The sequence below is a fragment of the Hemiscyllium ocellatum genome, chromosome 15 (genome assembly GCF_020745735.1).
Source record: "Hemiscyllium ocellatum isolate sHemOce1 chromosome 15, sHemOce1.pat.X.cur, whole genome shotgun sequence".
Lineage (NCBI taxonomy): Eukaryota > Metazoa > Chordata > Chondrichthyes > Orectolobiformes > Hemiscylliidae > Hemiscyllium > Hemiscyllium ocellatum.
The window spans coordinates 9,322,380-9,339,135 of NC_083415.1; the positions used below are offsets into that span (position 1 = coordinate 9,322,380).

Genomic DNA, 16,756 nt, shown 5'->3' on the forward strand with positions numbered 1-16,756 from the left:
TTCGTGGACTTGGAGAACTAGTACAATTCAGCAGGCAAAGTCAAAGATTCTTTCTGGAGAAGACTTTTGAAAGAGAGTTAGGGAAGCAGACCATCTATCTGTTAACATCAGGAGAAGTGTACCTCCAGGTCTTAAGACAGCAACTTGGAATCCCAAAGGTGTGTAGTTAAATAATTCAATGAATTCTGATTTTGGTAAACACAGATGGGCATGTCAGGTGTTGACGACCCAGCTCGATGGGTTAATTAGAAGACCATTAAGCTGACAGTGTATGTTTATCTCCTCCAAGTATCAATTGTAAAAGCGTTAGCATCCTCTTTAATATAATGGGTTTTGATTCTTTGCTCCTTTGTTTAGAGCCAGGGGATCTTGTGGCTTCTAGAAATATGATCATGTGATCAGCTTTGACTATTTTAAGAATCCAGCAACATTGCCCACTTTTAAAGTAGAATTTAAATACAATTAGTTTTTTTTCCTGATAGGTCTCTTTGTGTCCTCTGTCTATGCCCACCTGCAGTCTGTCACTGTCCTGTTCACTGATGAAAGTGTTGTTATTTGCAAACTTGAAATTATACTTTGTGTTCAAGTTCTGGTTATTACTGTAATGGACACAGTTGGCTCCACTGTCCATCTTCTATGGAGAGGAAGATTTCTTCAGTGTTAATTGTGCCAGAGCAGGGCCTTTTCACAGTTCCCAATGTGTGCGGGCATGTTTCAGTGCAGAGCATCTTTTCTACAGCCTGACATAGCTGACAACCATTTAGGTATCCTTTTTGCTTCAAAAAAATTATAACAGGGAATTCCATTTGGGGGAATCCATTCATGTTAATTGTAGCGCTGGATGCAGAACACAATAATAGTATATAACAATGGAGACAAAACAAGTGCCAAAAATAGAGGAAATGATTGAAAAACAAATGTTATCCTGTTTGTGTCCCCCTCCACGATATTACTACCATCTTACCCCCTTACTGATTGTGATTGATGTTTATACCCTGGACACAAAGATAGCGGGCAGTTCCTCCAAATTGCTATTTAGATGAAATGTCCATCTCTTTGAGATCATGGCTGTTTTATGAATCCAATGAAGTTCTAATAGATTAAGATATCTACCATATTCTCCATCATGGGGCAGTCCCTCTCCCAACCTGCATCCCAAAGTTTTTCCATGGACAGCCTCCAAATATCCACTGACATCTGATGACTGGAGAGAGTATCATAACCAGGCCCAATCTAATTCTGAAGCTTTATACATACAAAATTCCCACTGGGAACAACAAATAATCATCAAGAGGAGGGACTTTGCCAAACTTTTCCTTTAGCCCAGGAATACTAAGGCCAATGATACAGCCCCATTTTTAAAAAAAAGACTGCAATTCACATTTATGTTTTTCAAGTAGAGAAATGTCCCATGGTGCTGTACATATTAGAAGAAAAATAACAGATGTTAAATCCAAAGGAGAGGATTGAGAAAAGTCCTCTTCTGTGACAAATATATTTAGAGAGGTCCTAAGGAAGGAAGGAGGTAAAACTCAAGTGTTTGAGGAGGTAATTGAAAGTGTAAAGCCTAGGTTATCGGTAGTGGTGAAGAGGAGAGATATGGAGAAGGGCACTTTTCACAACAAATGAAGCTTATCCTATGCTGAAAGTGTGTTGCTGGAAAAGCACAGCAGGTCAGGCAGCATCCAAGGAACAGGAAATTCGATGTTTCGGGCATAAGCCCTTCTTCAGGAAAGCCCTTCCTGATGAAGGGCTTATGCCCGAAACGTCGAATTTCCTGTTCTTTGGATGCTCCCTGACCTGCTGTGCTTTTCCAGCAACACATTTTCAGCTCTGATCTCCCGCATCTGCAGACCTCACTTTCTCCTCGAAGCTTATCCTATGGCAATGTTGCAGTGTTGTTTGTCAACTAGTATTTCAGAGACCTGGGTTAATGTGTTGGCGATGTATTTCAAAACCAAATTTAAATTCACTTAATCACATATAAAGTCGAGATCAAAAGACCAGTTTCAACAATGTTGACTGTGAAATTACCAGATTACCAATCGTAGCTGCCTGGTTCACAACATTAGTCAGAGAAGAAAACAAACAGTACTTACCTAGTCTGGTCTGCATGTGACTCCAGATTTAGAACTAGTTAACTCAAAATTGCCTCTGCAATGGCCTACTTAAACCAGACCACCGCATAAAATCATACTAATAAAACTGATCCGGCATTAACTTGGAAATGGCCTTTGCAGCGTGGATCATATTATTATGATCAGCAAATTTAATAAAGCATCCTAAAATCTCTGACTTACTTTTTAAAGTTTGACTTGTTACAAAAGTAAGTTGATAGTTGATATTTATTTTTGGATGCCTTGACCAAGTTATTTCTATTTTGACCAAGTGAGATTGCTCTTTATGGTAATATATATAAACTCTAGAGTGGATGGGTATATTATAAGAGCAATAAGGTTATGTTGGAGCTGTATAGAACTTTGGTTAGGCCATTGCTGGAATACTGCAGTTCTGGTCACTGCACTAGAGGAAGGATGTGATTGCACTGGATGGGGTGCAGAGGAGATTCACCACAATGATGCCTGGGATGGAGCATTTCACCAAGATGTCTGATAAACTTGGCTGCTTTTCTTTGGAGTTGAAAAATATGCTGGAAAAACACAGCAGGCCAGGCAGCATCCAAGGAGCAGGGGAATCAACGTTTCAGGCATAAGCCCTTCTTCAGGCTTCCTCACTTTCTCCCTGCTTTTCTTTGGAGCAGAGAAGATTAGGGGGACCTTGTAGAGAAGTACAAGATTATGAGGGATGAATAGAGAGCAAATGTCCCCTGAGTTGAAGGAGGGGCAGGATTTTAAAATTCAAGACAGGAGAATTGGAGGGGATTTGAGGAAAAAAACTTTTCACCATGAGGATGGTGGTTCTGGAATGCATTGCTTGAAAGGGTAATTAAACCTCAGAACATCTTAAAAAGTGTGTATGATGTGTATGATATTCGAATGTGTATGATATTCTGACCTCTATAAATCTATGATACATTGGTGCAAACTGTCACACGTTATTGGTATTTGTTTTGGTTTTCCATTGTCACCATTTTTATTGTAATTTCAGAGAATGAATATAATTTTTGTTTAAACTCATTTTCAACTCAATCTTTCTACCAGATCAAATTCTTGTTCAACCATTTCCTTGATAAGGTTACTCTGATACTTAAAAGCATCTTGTCTTAAGTGACATTGTGCTGCCTTTTTCAAATTATAGAAAGATAAATATCTACTTTGGAATGAGACTAAAATTCTGCAGTATAGTTTGGTTTTGTTGATAATATGAATTATAATACTTGATTGAGATACTGGAATTTGTCTTCCTTTCCTTTGGTAGAGTCAGGAAAAATTTCACGAGTTTGGTTGTCTTCAGCTTTCCCAAAAAAGTCAAAGTAAATTGGGGAACATCCTTATATGTGGTTAGTAGAGGTAAAGGGCTTGGACAAATAAGTTTTGAGTTCACGCATTGCAGAGGATTCATCAAAAATATATTTTTGTTTGTCTATCTCTTTCTCTTAAAATCAATGATATTCTTTACAGAGGACTTGAGTGATTTGCATGTTCATGTTAGTTACAGGACACTTGCAAACTAAATAAATAACTTATTTGAAAGCTTAGTTTGTTCTATAAGAAAATACAATTATAGCATTCATTCCAATGATACTCTATCAGTAAAATAAAGAATAATGTCTAAACAAAATAAGTGCAAAATTGTAATGATTCACATTTTATACCTTGAAGTGCACTGACTTGCTAGGTGTTGAAAGCTGATTGATTCCATTAAATTTCAACTTTAACATTCATGAAAGATTGCATTTAAAAAAAAAACTGGCAAGGATAATAACAGAGCCCAGTGGATACAATTATCAGCAACCAATCTTCAGAAATATTTCCCTAAAATGTAGATTTTAAAATTCACAAATGGAGAAACACTTGGGTGCATTATATTTAGTGACAGTTTTCAATTCTCTTATGTTTACTGTTTCAGTTCAGAATATGAGCAAGTATTTTTATAACATTGTAACTTGTTGGAAAGGTAGTTGTACTGGTGTTTGATGGCTGATAGACATATCAGAGGGAAAAAAAATAAACAAAAAGAGCTCTTGACCAGATGCTGATTTACATTTTAATGGAGAATGTGCGACTGCAGTAATTCAGTCTGATTAACTAATTGAGTGCTTGGGAAATGTTTTTGATCAAAAAGTAACAAAAACAACTTTTTTTCAATACCTGAATCAGTTTTTAGCTGTCTTGTACAATATATTTGATTCCAAAAAAGTATCCAAAAATATTTATTTAATCATACTGGAGATAAAATTACCAAAATAAAAGTTGATTAGTGCTGGAAGCTCCTTTGTTTTTGGGAAATCATTGATATTACTTCGTAAGGTGCAAATACTTTTACAAGGAACTACTTCTCAATCAAACCATTTGAATGTAAACCTACTATTTTGTCCTCTTAATAAAAAAATTGCTATACAATATTTAAATCTATTATTATTCACATGAATATTCTGCCTGAAATTATCTAAACTGGATTTTTTGATAAAGCCAATTTTGATGTTTCAATATTTCAAGTCTTGCCCTCTTATTTGAAGAGTTATCCAGTGTGACTAAGTCATTTTTGATACCCAAATTCCAGCATTGCAGTCAGAGTCTAACAAGGATGTTGGACATTTAAATTTTTTTCTTTCATTTGCAAATGGATAGTTAGTGTGTGTCAGGTCATACTAAGAATGTGCTAGAATGTATTTTAGGTGACAATGTGCTGGATGACAGTTTGGTAAATAATATTTGAAGGTGTTTTTAGAATCTCAAATACTGCTGCTAATTGCAACATTAAAAGTTCAAAACATAATCGGCTTTCCGTAACTTATTCAATGAAGATTAAAAGAGAAGTTAGTGATAACAACAACTTTTATTAGTGCCTTTAATGTAGTAGAATACCCCAAGGCACTTCACAGAAGCATTACAAAAGCAAGACTGACACTGATGTGGACACTGACACGGACACTGACACTAATCCACATAAGGAGATATTAGGTCGGATGACCAAACATTTCATCAAAACGGTAAGTTTTAAGGAGTGTCTCAAAGCAGAGAAGTGAGAATAGTGTTAGATTGTGAGAGTTATAAAGAGAGTTTTCAGAGCTTTGAACTGAGACAGTTGTGATTGCGTGGTTACAAATGTTGAAGTTTTTGAAATTTGGCATTTGCAGGAAATCAGAATTAGAGAAGCTCAGATATAGAGTCGCTAAGTCATTCAGCACAGAAACAGACCCTTTGGTCCAATTTGTCCACTCCAACCATACGTAGTCCCCTTTGCCAGCATTTGCCGCATATTCTTCTAAACCCTTCCTATTCGTATATCCACCCAGATACCTTTTTAAAATATTGTACCCATCTCCACCACTTCTTTTGGCAGCTGGTTCCATACATTCACCACCCCTTAGGTCCTTTTTAAATCTTTCCCCTCTCACTTTAAACCTACGTCCTTGACTTTTGGACTACCCCAATCCTAGGAAAAAGACCTTGGCTATTAACTCTATCCATGCCCTTTGTGATTTTGAACCTCTAGAAGGTCACACTTCAGCATCCATTAATCCATGGAAAAAGCCCCCAGCCTAATCTGCCTCTCCCTATAACTCAAACCCTCCAATGCCAGCAATACCCTTGTAAATCTTTTCTGCACCCTCTCAAATTTAACAACATCCTCCTTTATAGAAAGGCAACCAGAATTGTGCACAGTACTCAAAGTACTCAATGTTCGATACAGCTGCAACATGACATCCAACTCCTATACTCAATACTCTGACCAATGAATGCAAGCATACCAAACACCGCCTCAGTTTGCAGAGAAAGGGAGAGCAAAACCATGGAGGGATTTGAAAATCAAAATGGGTGTTCTAAAATCAAGATGTTGCTTGAATGGGAACCAGTGAGCACAGGAATGATTTGAGAATGGCATTAAGACACTGACAATAGCGTTTTAGTTGACCTCAAGTTTAAGGAAGATAGGAAGTGAGAAAGTAGCCAGGAGTACAGTGGGATAGCTTGTATGTAAGAAAGGCATGAATGAGAGTCTCATCAGAAAATGTGCCTTGGAGAAGGATCAAGTTGGTAGCAAGGAAACAAAGTTTGTAGCAGGGACAAAAATAATGGCTTCAGTCTTCCAAGTATTTAATTGAAGGTAATTTCAGTTTGGATCAGTAATTGGCTTGCTGAAAGAAAACAGAGGGTTGTAGTTGATGGAACATGTTCATTTGGTGTCCGGTTATTAGCGGCATACCACAAGGGTCGGTGTTGGGTCCACTGCTGTTTGCCATTTTTATAACTGACATGGATGAGGGCTTAGAAGGGCGAGTTAGTAAATTTGCGGATGACACTAAGGTCGGTGGAGTTGTGGATAGTGATGAAGGATGTAGTAGGTTGCAGAGAGACATAGATTGGTTGCAGAGCTGGCAAATGGAGTTTTATGTGGACAAGTGTGAGGTGATATTCTTTGGAGGAGTAGTCGGAATGCAAAGTACTGGGCTAATGGTAAGATTCTTGGGAGTGCAGATGAGCAGAAAGATCTCGGTGTCCATGTACACAGATCCCTGAAAGTTGCCACTCAGATTGACAGGGTTGTTAAGAAGGCATACAGTGTCTTGGCCTTTATTAATAGAGGGATTGAGTTCCGGAACCAGGAGATTATGCTGCAGCTGTACAAAGCTCTGGTACGGCCACACTTGGAGTATTGTGTACAGTTCTGGTCACCGCATTATAAGAAAGATGTGGAAGCTTTAGAAAGGGTGCAGAGGAAATTTACTCGGATGTTGCCTGGTATGGAAAGAATGTCTTAAGAGGAAAGGCTGAGGGCCTTGAGGCTGTTCTTGTTAGAGAGAAGGAGGTTGAGAGGTGACTTAATGGAAACATACAAGATAATCAGAGGGTTAGATAGGGTGGACAGGGAGAGCCTTTTTCCAAGTATGGGGACAGCAAACACAAGGGGACACAACTTTAAATTGAGGGGAGATAGGTATAAGACAGATGTCAGGGGTAGTTTCTTTACTCAGAGAGTAGTAAGGGTATGGAATGCTTTGCCTGCAACGGTAGTAGATTCGCCAAGTTTAAGTGCATTTAAGTCATCATTGGACAGGCAAATTGACGTACATGGAATAGTGTAGGTGGGATGAGATTCAGATTAGTATGACAGGGCGGCGCAACATCGAGGGCCGAAGGGCCTGTACTGCGCTGTAATGTTCTATGTGTATGTTCTGCTCATTACGTTTTGGCTATCAGTTAGGGCATCTGATAATTTAGCAATGGTAGAGATAGTGAAGTAGAACTGGACAGTGACAACTTCACTAATGAAAAATAATGCTGTCCCATTGCAAAATGTCACCAAGGGTCAGCATGTAGATGAGAAATAGGAGACCCTCCAAAGATTGTTCCTTGAGGATCACCCGAGTTAAAGGTTTGGGATCAGGAAAAAAAACATTGCAAGTGATTCTCTGCTACAATCAAACAGACAAGAATGGCACCAGTGATGACCGTTTACCCAAACTGGACAAAATAGAGACACATTTGAAGGCGGATGGTGTGGTCAAGCATACCTAAGGCTGCAGACAATTCAAGAAGAATGAAAAGAGACAGTTTATGGTCACAAAAACGTAATTTGTGACTTTGAGAGTGGTTTCAGTGTTTTGTGGAGGGTAGAGATCTGACTGGCAGATATTTTCACATCTGAAGTTTTCAATGGATTAATGAGAGAAAGCAGTTCGCTGAGCCATACACAGGTAGCATCCTGCTGGACTGGGACATCTTGCAGATGGCCCGCGCCATTCAGCTTCATTTAGACATGTACCTTAACCTGATGGAAGTGCTAAAACTGCTTGAAGATAACAGCATCTCAACATTAGTGAATAATATAAGCTGTCAGTTTATCTCCTCAACCAACAAGATTTAAAAGTTGAGAGAGAACCAACAGAATAACTGATAGAAGTTAGTAGTATCAGGTAAAACATAGAAATAAAGAGAGGGGAAGAAGATTGGATCTAGATAGAAGAGACCATATTAAGGTTAAATTTTAGATGAAAGTCTCTAAAAATAATTTGCTTAAGAATGAGACAGAGTTTAAATTGTACCTCTTCTGGGGAGATTGTTCATGTAAAGCTGATAAATTATCACATTTTTAAAATTATATTGTGCTATTAATTACTGGTGGTAACTTATTGTATTAAATAAAAGGGGAAAGTCATAACGGGTAAAGTCATCAAAGCATAGAAGCATTATAATCAAAATCTAACAGTTTCTTCAAAATAATTGAGGCTAATGCTGAAATGCTGTTAATACAAGGCAAACAATAGAGTTGTGTAAATTGACAAGCTAATTCTGGAGATTTATAACTCACAGACCCTCATCCTCTAAACCTGTTAGCCATTTCCACATTAATAATACTAAAATGCACAGTTTTTCCAAGAATATTTGTACTGAGATTTCATAATTGATATCGACTTTGCTGATCTTGGTCAGAAATGTATTATTTGATATTCTCTGCTAGAACTAGATGGTTAAAATAAATCAGGATTCCTATTCTAATCTGTATTCAGTTTTTTTTCTTTTAAAACAGGAAACTGAGCTCAGTCAAACCTTACTTTGTTTTCTAAATTAGCATATTGAGAGATGCAGGTGGGACTTGAACCTAGGCCTCCTTGCTCAGAGATAGGGACACTGTGCCACGACACACTCACTGAATATTCAGTGCTTTTGGTGAGAGGAGAATTGGACTCAGCTGTGGCATTACTCAGGCTTCATCAATCTGATTCACATATATATTATGTAGGTTTTTAAATGTTGGCTGATCTTATTTTTCCTTGGTTTGTGCTTTGTGCCCAGTTACTGAATGTCAGTTTACGATTTTCTATGTATAAATAACAAAACATGCAATGCACAATTTTCTTTTTACATTGATGCAAATTAATTGAATAAAACTGGTTTTCAAACAGTGTGGAGGTACTTTTGTAGTGACAAACTTTCGGCGTACTAATCTTCAAAATAGCATCAGCCACAAAAGTATAGATCAGGCTGGGGCTGTTTTCTCTGGAGTGTCAAGGCTAAGGAGTGACCTTAGACATTTATAAGGTCATGAGGGACATGATTAGGGTATTTTCCCCTGACGGGGGGGGGGGGGGGGGGGTCCAGAAGTAGCAGGCATAGATTTAGGATGAGGAGGGAAAAGATATAAAAGAGACCTAAGGGGCAACTTTTCAGAGGGTGGTGCATGTATGGAATGAACTGCCAGAGGAAGTGGTGGAAACTGGCACAATTGCAACATTTAAAAGGCATCTGGCTGTGTGTATGAATAGGAAGGGTTTAAAGGGATATGGGCCAAATGCAGGCAAATGGGTCTAGATTAGGTTAGGAGATTTGATTGGCGTGGAAGAGTTGGACTGAAGCATCTGCTTTTGTGCTGTATATCTCTGACTCAAAAGATGAAAATTTGACTAAATATATTAGCAATTTTGCAAATACAGACAAGTATGCTGTAGCTTACAGGTATGCTTGAGTGGTATCATGGCAAACCTCAATCTGGACAGGAGTCAAAGGGCTTATGCTCGAAACGTCGAATTCTCTATTCCTGAGATGCTGCCTGGCCTGCTGTGCTTTGACCAGCAACACATTTGCAGCTGTGATCTCCAGCATCTGCAGACCTCATTTTTTACTCGGAGTCAAAGGATCCCTGGACTAGAAATAAGACATTGTTCAGTGAAAATGCAGATTGGAGTGGAAGAATATTAAAAGTGTTGTCCCTGAAGCACAACATTGTAGTATTTATTGGATTTTGGGTTTCCTTAATTACATATAGTGCTTGCGTTGATCCCCTTGTCTGAATGTTTAAAGAGGGCGCCTCGGCATACAGCGTGGTGACGCTATGTTATCATGTGAGAGTGAAGGTACCCATGGTACAGTTTGCTGTTTGCCCCACCCGTTTCACTGTGTGTGTGTGTGTGTCTCTCTCTCTCTCTCTCTCTGTGCTTCTTTCCGCTTCTCTACAGATGCAGCAGTAGGCAGGATTGCTCCGTGTCATAAGATAAATATATGTAGAAATATTCAACAACTACTTTGTAAAGAAAGCTTGACATACCTGGCGACGAGAAGAGTCGCAGCTCTTTTTTTTATATAAAAAAAGAATATATGCAGAAGACTTGGGCTTGTGTTTACCACAAACCAGACTGCCAGCCAAAAGGGGCAGGATTTACACCCGGGGAGAAAAAGCAAGAAAACCATCGCTGGGCAAATAAAAGCAGAAGCCGCACACCCTGGAAAGCCAACCCAAAAAGGAAATCTGGCTTACCCCGAGTGGTGGGGGAAACTAACCTTATTCTGTGGGGAGGGACAGAGGAAGAGGAAAAAAAGGAACCTGAATCCACCCGGGGGAGAGAGAAAAAATTAAGAGAAAACCAGCAAGAGGACATTTACACCGGGGCAAGGAGAGGAGCACATCAACAGAAGGAAGAGGGAGAGAGAAATTAAACACAGCGAGAAGAGCCGGCGCCGCCTCCATTTCTCACCTTCGCAATATCGATTCTGCTTTAAATTCCCGGGTAGAGGAGCAAAGACCAAAAGGGGGGGAAAAAACCCCACAAACAATCCCGAGTCATTAAAAAGGGAAGGAAGGAGCTGCTGAAAGGATATATAAATAAATATAAAAATATATATTTTTGCCTCCCCGAACTGAGTGTGTCGCCGGGCCTGCCTAGCCTAGCCCATCCCATCCCGGCCGTGCCCTGCCCAGCCCAGGGAGGAGGAGGGACTCAGACAGAGCCGGCTCCCCGGTATATGCCCATCCCTCGGCGACAGAGGAAGCCCCGCTCTCCCGCGGCCGAGCCCAGCCTGTAGCCGCCAACTCGTCCACCGGCCTCCCTGGGGCAGGGGCAGGGGCAGCGGGGGTGGGGTGGGGTGGAGAGGAGAGGAGAGGAAGAGGAGTGTCGACAGCGACGGAAACCGAGCGGGCCTTGGATCCGACTGGAGGCCGAGCGGGATTATCCATTTATAATTTTCACCCTGTCTGGGCTCCTCCATCTTTTTATTATTTGGGCGGTGACTACAGGGGGTCAGGGTGAGGGTCTTTTTTTCACCCCCCTCCCCTCCGCTCCACCATAGAGATTAAAAAAAAGAGTTGCCCCCAGGGTTTCGGGGCCACCCTCGCGGCCTGACAAGAAGCCGGGGGCCGGGGCCTAGCGGCTGACGGGAGAGGGAGGCCCGGCCTTCGCTCTCTTGCCTCCCTCCCACAAACACACACACACACACACACTCTTCCACCCACCCACTTCCTTCCCCCGGTCCCCGTCCCCTCCCTCCCTCCCCGGTTACCTCGGTGTGTGTTGCCCCGGCGCTGAAGGGGTGGCTGTGCGGCGGGGGGCCCGGCGGTTGCTGCTGGCCGCTCGTCTCTCGGATGACCATGGGGTGCTTGGGGAACAGCAAGACCGAGGATCAGCGGAACGAGGAGAAGGCGCAGCGCGAGGCCAACAAGAAAATCGAGAAGCAGCTGCAGAAGGACAAGCAGATCTACCGGGCGACACACCGGCTGCTGCTGCTGGGTATGTGCCGGGCTCACTTGGGGGGGGGGGGGAAAGAGAGTGGAACCTCCGGGCCTGGGGAGGAGAGACCCCTCCCCGGGGGGTACTGGAACCCCCCAGCCTGGGGAGGAGAGCCCCCTCCCGGGATGGTGGGGGGTGAGTTAGAAATCCCTCCCGGTGGGTGGAGTTGGGGGAGATTGAGATGGGGGTTGGGGGGTTAAAAAACCGATTATCCCTGCCACCCCACTCCCACCCCCCCCCCCCCCTTCCTCTCCAAGGGGAAGAATGCCTCGCCGGCTGCAGAACCATCTAGAAGCCGCAGCACTGACAGGCCATTTGGTTTGGGGGGTGGTGGGGGGGGGAAGAAAGGCTTCTGAGCTTGGGGCAGAGGAGGGCCTGATGTGGGTGTGAATGAAATGATTTATTTGTTGGGAATTGTATTTATAAACCCCCCCCCCCCCCCCAAACCACATTCTTTTCGCTTTTCAACAATAAAACCAATCTTTTCAATTCAAACACCTCGAGTAGAGAGACCTGTGACGGTGGGAATATGTTTTTTCCCCCCCAAATAAACGTTGCAGGTCCCTGGGCTTGAGCTTCTGTGTATGTGTATATAAAAATAATACAACATGGAGGGTTTCTGTTGTCGTCGTTGGAAGGGACTTTTTTTTTGTTATTGCCCGTGTGGGTCCTTCAAATTCTGGATGTTTCTCTCCTGAAGCAGTAAATGCGTCGCGTTATTTGTTTTTGAGATGTGTGTTGCTTTTTTGAATGGAGGGTTTGAGGAGGTGGAAGGCCTGTTGCTAACTGAATAAACATGGAGGCCGGTTGTTGCTGGAAATGGGTTTTCATATAAAATGGGTCCAAGTGAGATAATACATATTTATTTACTCGAAGGTTGCAAATGTCAGGCATGCTGACACTTTTTTGAGTATTTTTGAAGCCTGTTTTTGTTACTTAAAATGGTGTAAACTGTAGGGGAGGGTGAGGGAACATCAGATTTTATTAACTGCTGCTAAAACGATAGGTGGGTCCTGAAGTTGTTTTTTGAAGGGAAAGGGGAGAGGATCCTGTAATTAGAAATTAATCTTATGTAAGAAACACCGAGAAAGTGGACAAATTGAGTGAAATGTTTTTATTAATTTACTGTTTTGAGAATTTTGGAGAAAGAAAGAACTCAGGCCCTTTTACTATGGGTCTAAACAGGAGTGTGTGCTCTTGAGTTGAGAATTATTTGATTCAAAAATCGCATTTCGTTATTGCAGGAGCTGGTGAATCCGGTAAAAGCACTATCGTCAAGCAGATGCGAATTTTACACGTCAATGGATTTCATGCCGAGTAAGTGGCTATATTGTTTTTAAGGTTTCCTGTGAAGCCTGCATAGTTTCCTTATTTCTTGCGGCTGAGCTGGGTTTGCCTTATTGTTTCTTTTAATTTTTCTGTTGGTTTTGGTTTCTCTGCTGCAGTCCGCCTCCTGCCATGGCCCCCTGTTTCTCCAATATGGCTGCCTGTGTTAAACATATTTCAACTCACTAATCTTAGACATAAATATACTTTATTTTTGCTCGCCTTTTTGTGTGATTATCTGTTCTGCTTTTAAGCTTATCTTCTTTATGTAGCGGAAGCTTGTATACAAATGAGATTGAATTCATTTCTCATAACTAGAATTGGAAGCAGGTAATTTGCACAGCAAAGTACTTTTTCACTTAGAGGCTCACTACTCATTGGGTAGTGAATAGCATAGTGTTTCATGTGTGTGCATTTCATAAAAATGTTACATATTTGCGTTTGAGCTGCATGCACTGAAAATGTATTTGCTTGCAATATTAAATGCATTCAAAGTTAAAATCTTGGTGAAGACAGTGGTCAGCTGGACCACAAGTGGAAATTTCAGTGTCAAATGCCCAACATCTATGCACAATCTCTTGTTTCCTTCTGAGATTTTCAAGATTGGATATGCAAGCTTTATTTCTTAATGACTATCTCTTTGGTCAAGCAATGTATCATTTGTGCTGGTGTCTTTTTATTTCATGCTGTGTTAAATTTTGCTTTGTAACACTTTGGTGAAGCAACTTGGGATGTTAGTATGTTAAAGGTGCTATTTAAATACAAGTTTGTTTAGTTTGAAGGTATGCACTAATTTTAATCAACTGCTTATACTGCAAATCGGCATCTTCCAATTTAGTTATTACTATTCTGCTCATTTTTGGTTTGTTAATAGAAACCACATCCCTGAAAAATCTGGTTGTGCTTTTGTATTTTACTGGCTAGCACCTTAAGTGAGAATTCTTTGGAAATCTGGGTTTCTCTAAGGAAACATGACAAGTGGATTAACTAACTTTTTCCTCAAAAGCAAACAGGTTAACTAGTGAGAAATGTGCTTTCATCTGAAACTTATTTGCGGTGTTGCTTTTTATACTGTATTTAGACTGCAACTATTGTCTCAGATTAGTAGTTATCTGGCTAGAATTTAAACTTTACGCTCAGCAGAGAGTTATGTGTAGGTTATGATATTCCCGGTGATTTAATTTTAGACATTTTACACAGCACAAATTCCCATTGTATTTAATTAAATTTGAGACCACATTAGGATAATGCTTTGCACGGTTAAACCAGTGTTTGACAGTACTCTTTTTACTGTGAAGTAATGTGAGACTCCCAAATCCAGAACTATACTGCACCTAAAGTATGGATGTGAAATGTAAACTCTTGCCACTTTTGCTGGAGGTTAAAAAATGGTTTAGATTTCAGTCATCGAATCCTTGCAGGAAGTAGGATATTCAGCCTGTCAAGTCTATACTGATCCGCTTGAAGACCTTCCCACCCAGACCCACACCACTGTCCTGTCCCTGTAACCCTGCATTTCCCATGGCTCGGCCACTAAGCCTGCACATCCCTAGATGCTGTGGACAATCTAGCATAGTCAGTCCACCTAACCTGCACTACTTTGGATTGTGGGTGGAAGCCAGAGCAGAAATGGGAGGATGTGCAAACTCCACACAGGTAGTCACCCGAGGCTGGAATTGAACCTGGGAATTAAGGCAGCAGTGCTGACGGTTGAGCCACCATGCTGTCCATGTTCTTTGACATTGGAGAAAAAAATTGCAAAAAACCTAAACTGTATTTGAGTGGGTAAATTCTTTTAATTGCTACTGTAATATTTGAATATTTTATTCAATATTTCTCCAATAGTGAGAAAAAACGGAAAATTCAAGACATTAAAAATAATATTAAAGAAGCTATAGAGGTAAGCACTACTTTCATCTTTATCAAGTTGGCTGCTGCATAATTAAGTATTATTCTGGTTATTTGTTTTTCGTAGTTCTGACTTAAAACTTCACAATACGTAGAACCCATCATGATGTAATGCTCTCCACTCTTACAACTGATCAAATAAGAATTGGTTGGAGTGACTCGCATTCTGCCTCCTCCACGTCTGTCAGTACTATCTATTGTAGTTTTGCTCACTTGTTGAGTATTGGCTGTTAGATTGGAGAGCAAGAAATCTTAATTTTGTAGCTCTTGCATCAGTCACATCATTGAAGTTAATATCGTGCTCTGTTTTGCAACCTTTGGAGCTCATGCTAGAGAATTGACTCAGTTAATCTGATCTTTGGCATGTCCCAGGTTTTATCACCAGTGTAAGCTAAGTTAATATTGGTTTGAGTTGACAGAAGTTGGTATGATACTTGAATTCATGTCCCTGAGCTAAGGAATCAGTATAGTTGAGGCACAAATTTTTCTGCATGTGATCCCTATTCATGTTGAAAAAGGTGATTAACATAAACAGGATCACCCAAACTCTTATTTGAATTCTGTTGTTGCATAGCTAGCTGCCCATGCCAGTGAAAAATTACCCTGTCATTTCTTGAATAATAAACAGCATCATTGTTCTATGTTCTATAGTTAACTCAGGCACGTTAGAGGGATTTAAACAATCCTTGGATAAGCACTTGGATGATGCTGGGATAGTGTAGGGGGATGGGCTTAGATTAGTTCACAGGTCAGTGCAACATTAAGGGCAGAAGCGCCTGTTCTGTGCTGTATTGTTCGATGTATTGTTCTATGCTCTTATCACTGAGGCTAGAAAATTGATCAGAACGTAATGTTCAGTGCGTAAGCCAGATGGGTTGGGGATTGGAAAAGAAGGGGACAGTGATCTAAATGATTGACCCTGAATTGTTGTTTTCATTTGATTGTAGACAATAGTGGGCGCAATGCATACGTTGGTACCACCAGTCCCATTAGCCAATCCAGAGAATCAATTTCGATTGGAGTACATTCTAAACTTAGCGAATCAGAAAAACTTCGAATTTACACAGGTAAGTGACTTATGATGTCTCCAGGAAACTGCATAAATATTAGAACTTAATTTGTATTTTAACTGAGTTGCAATCTACTTTTGAGTTTTAGGTTTCAGTGAAGTAACATTGAACCTCAGTTTGCTTTTATGGATGGAGCTTGTTAGGTTTGGGTGTGGCTGGTCCTCGTGATATCCTGACCTTGCAAATATGTCTTGTTGAAAGACAGCATTTTTCTATTGATCGGTTGAAGTTTTGGAATGAAGAGGAAATTGTTTCATGCTAAATTGAGAATGATTGATTGTTAATGGTGCTGCTTGTTAAAATAATGGCATTTTAGATGGCTTTAATGAGATTTCTTGACCAATATAGTTCACTGTAACATCACCAATTTTGCAAACTCCTTGAACCTTCATATATGCTTTCTGAATGCTGTTAAAGTAGTGAAAACTTAGTGTTATGCTATTTGTTTAATACCCACACTAGTGTGAATTTTTACAATTGCATCAGGGCCCATCAAACCTATTCAGGAGACAATTGAAGGTGAAATAAACTGAAGCCCTCTTCTCCAAAGTGAGGATCTGGTTGTCTGGATTCACTCATCCTAAGCAGAGGATGCAGTGTGAAATGAGTTTTCTGTAATGCATCTGACACTTGGATTAAGGATGATTTATTTATTTTTGTATTATCTCTGCTATTGTGTTTGCTGGTCTCCAGCCTAACATTATTTTCATGAATGAAAGCAAATCTTAGCAGGACTTATACACTTGATGGTCAGGTCCTAGGGAGTGTTGCTGAACAAAGAGACCTTGGAGTGCAGGTTCATAACTCCTTGAAAGTGGAGTCGCAG

At 40.6% G+C, this 16,756-nt stretch overlaps 1 protein-coding gene across 2 annotated transcripts in view; it reads left to right on the plus strand.

Moving 5' to 3' along the window:
- The window catches only part of gnas (GNAS complex locus), a 311,904-nt gene that overhangs the window by 108,882 nt on the left and 186,266 nt on the right, over window positions 1-16,756 (plus strand). Inside the window, exons 1-4 of one of the 2 annotated variants that reach the window (XM_060836270.1) lie at window positions 10,989-11,626; window positions 12,871-12,943; window positions 14,798-14,852; window positions 15,808-15,927. In XM_060836270.1, the coding sequence (XP_060692253.1) occupies window positions 11,482-11,626; window positions 12,871-12,943; window positions 14,798-14,852; window positions 15,808-15,927 (393 nt within the window). In that variant the 5' untranslated portion in view covers window positions 10,989-11,481. Of the gene's footprint in view, window positions 1-10,988; window positions 11,627-12,870; window positions 12,944-14,797; window positions 14,853-15,807; window positions 15,928-16,756 lie in introns of those variants that run through there. The other variant, XM_060836269.1, reaches the window with a different exon arrangement.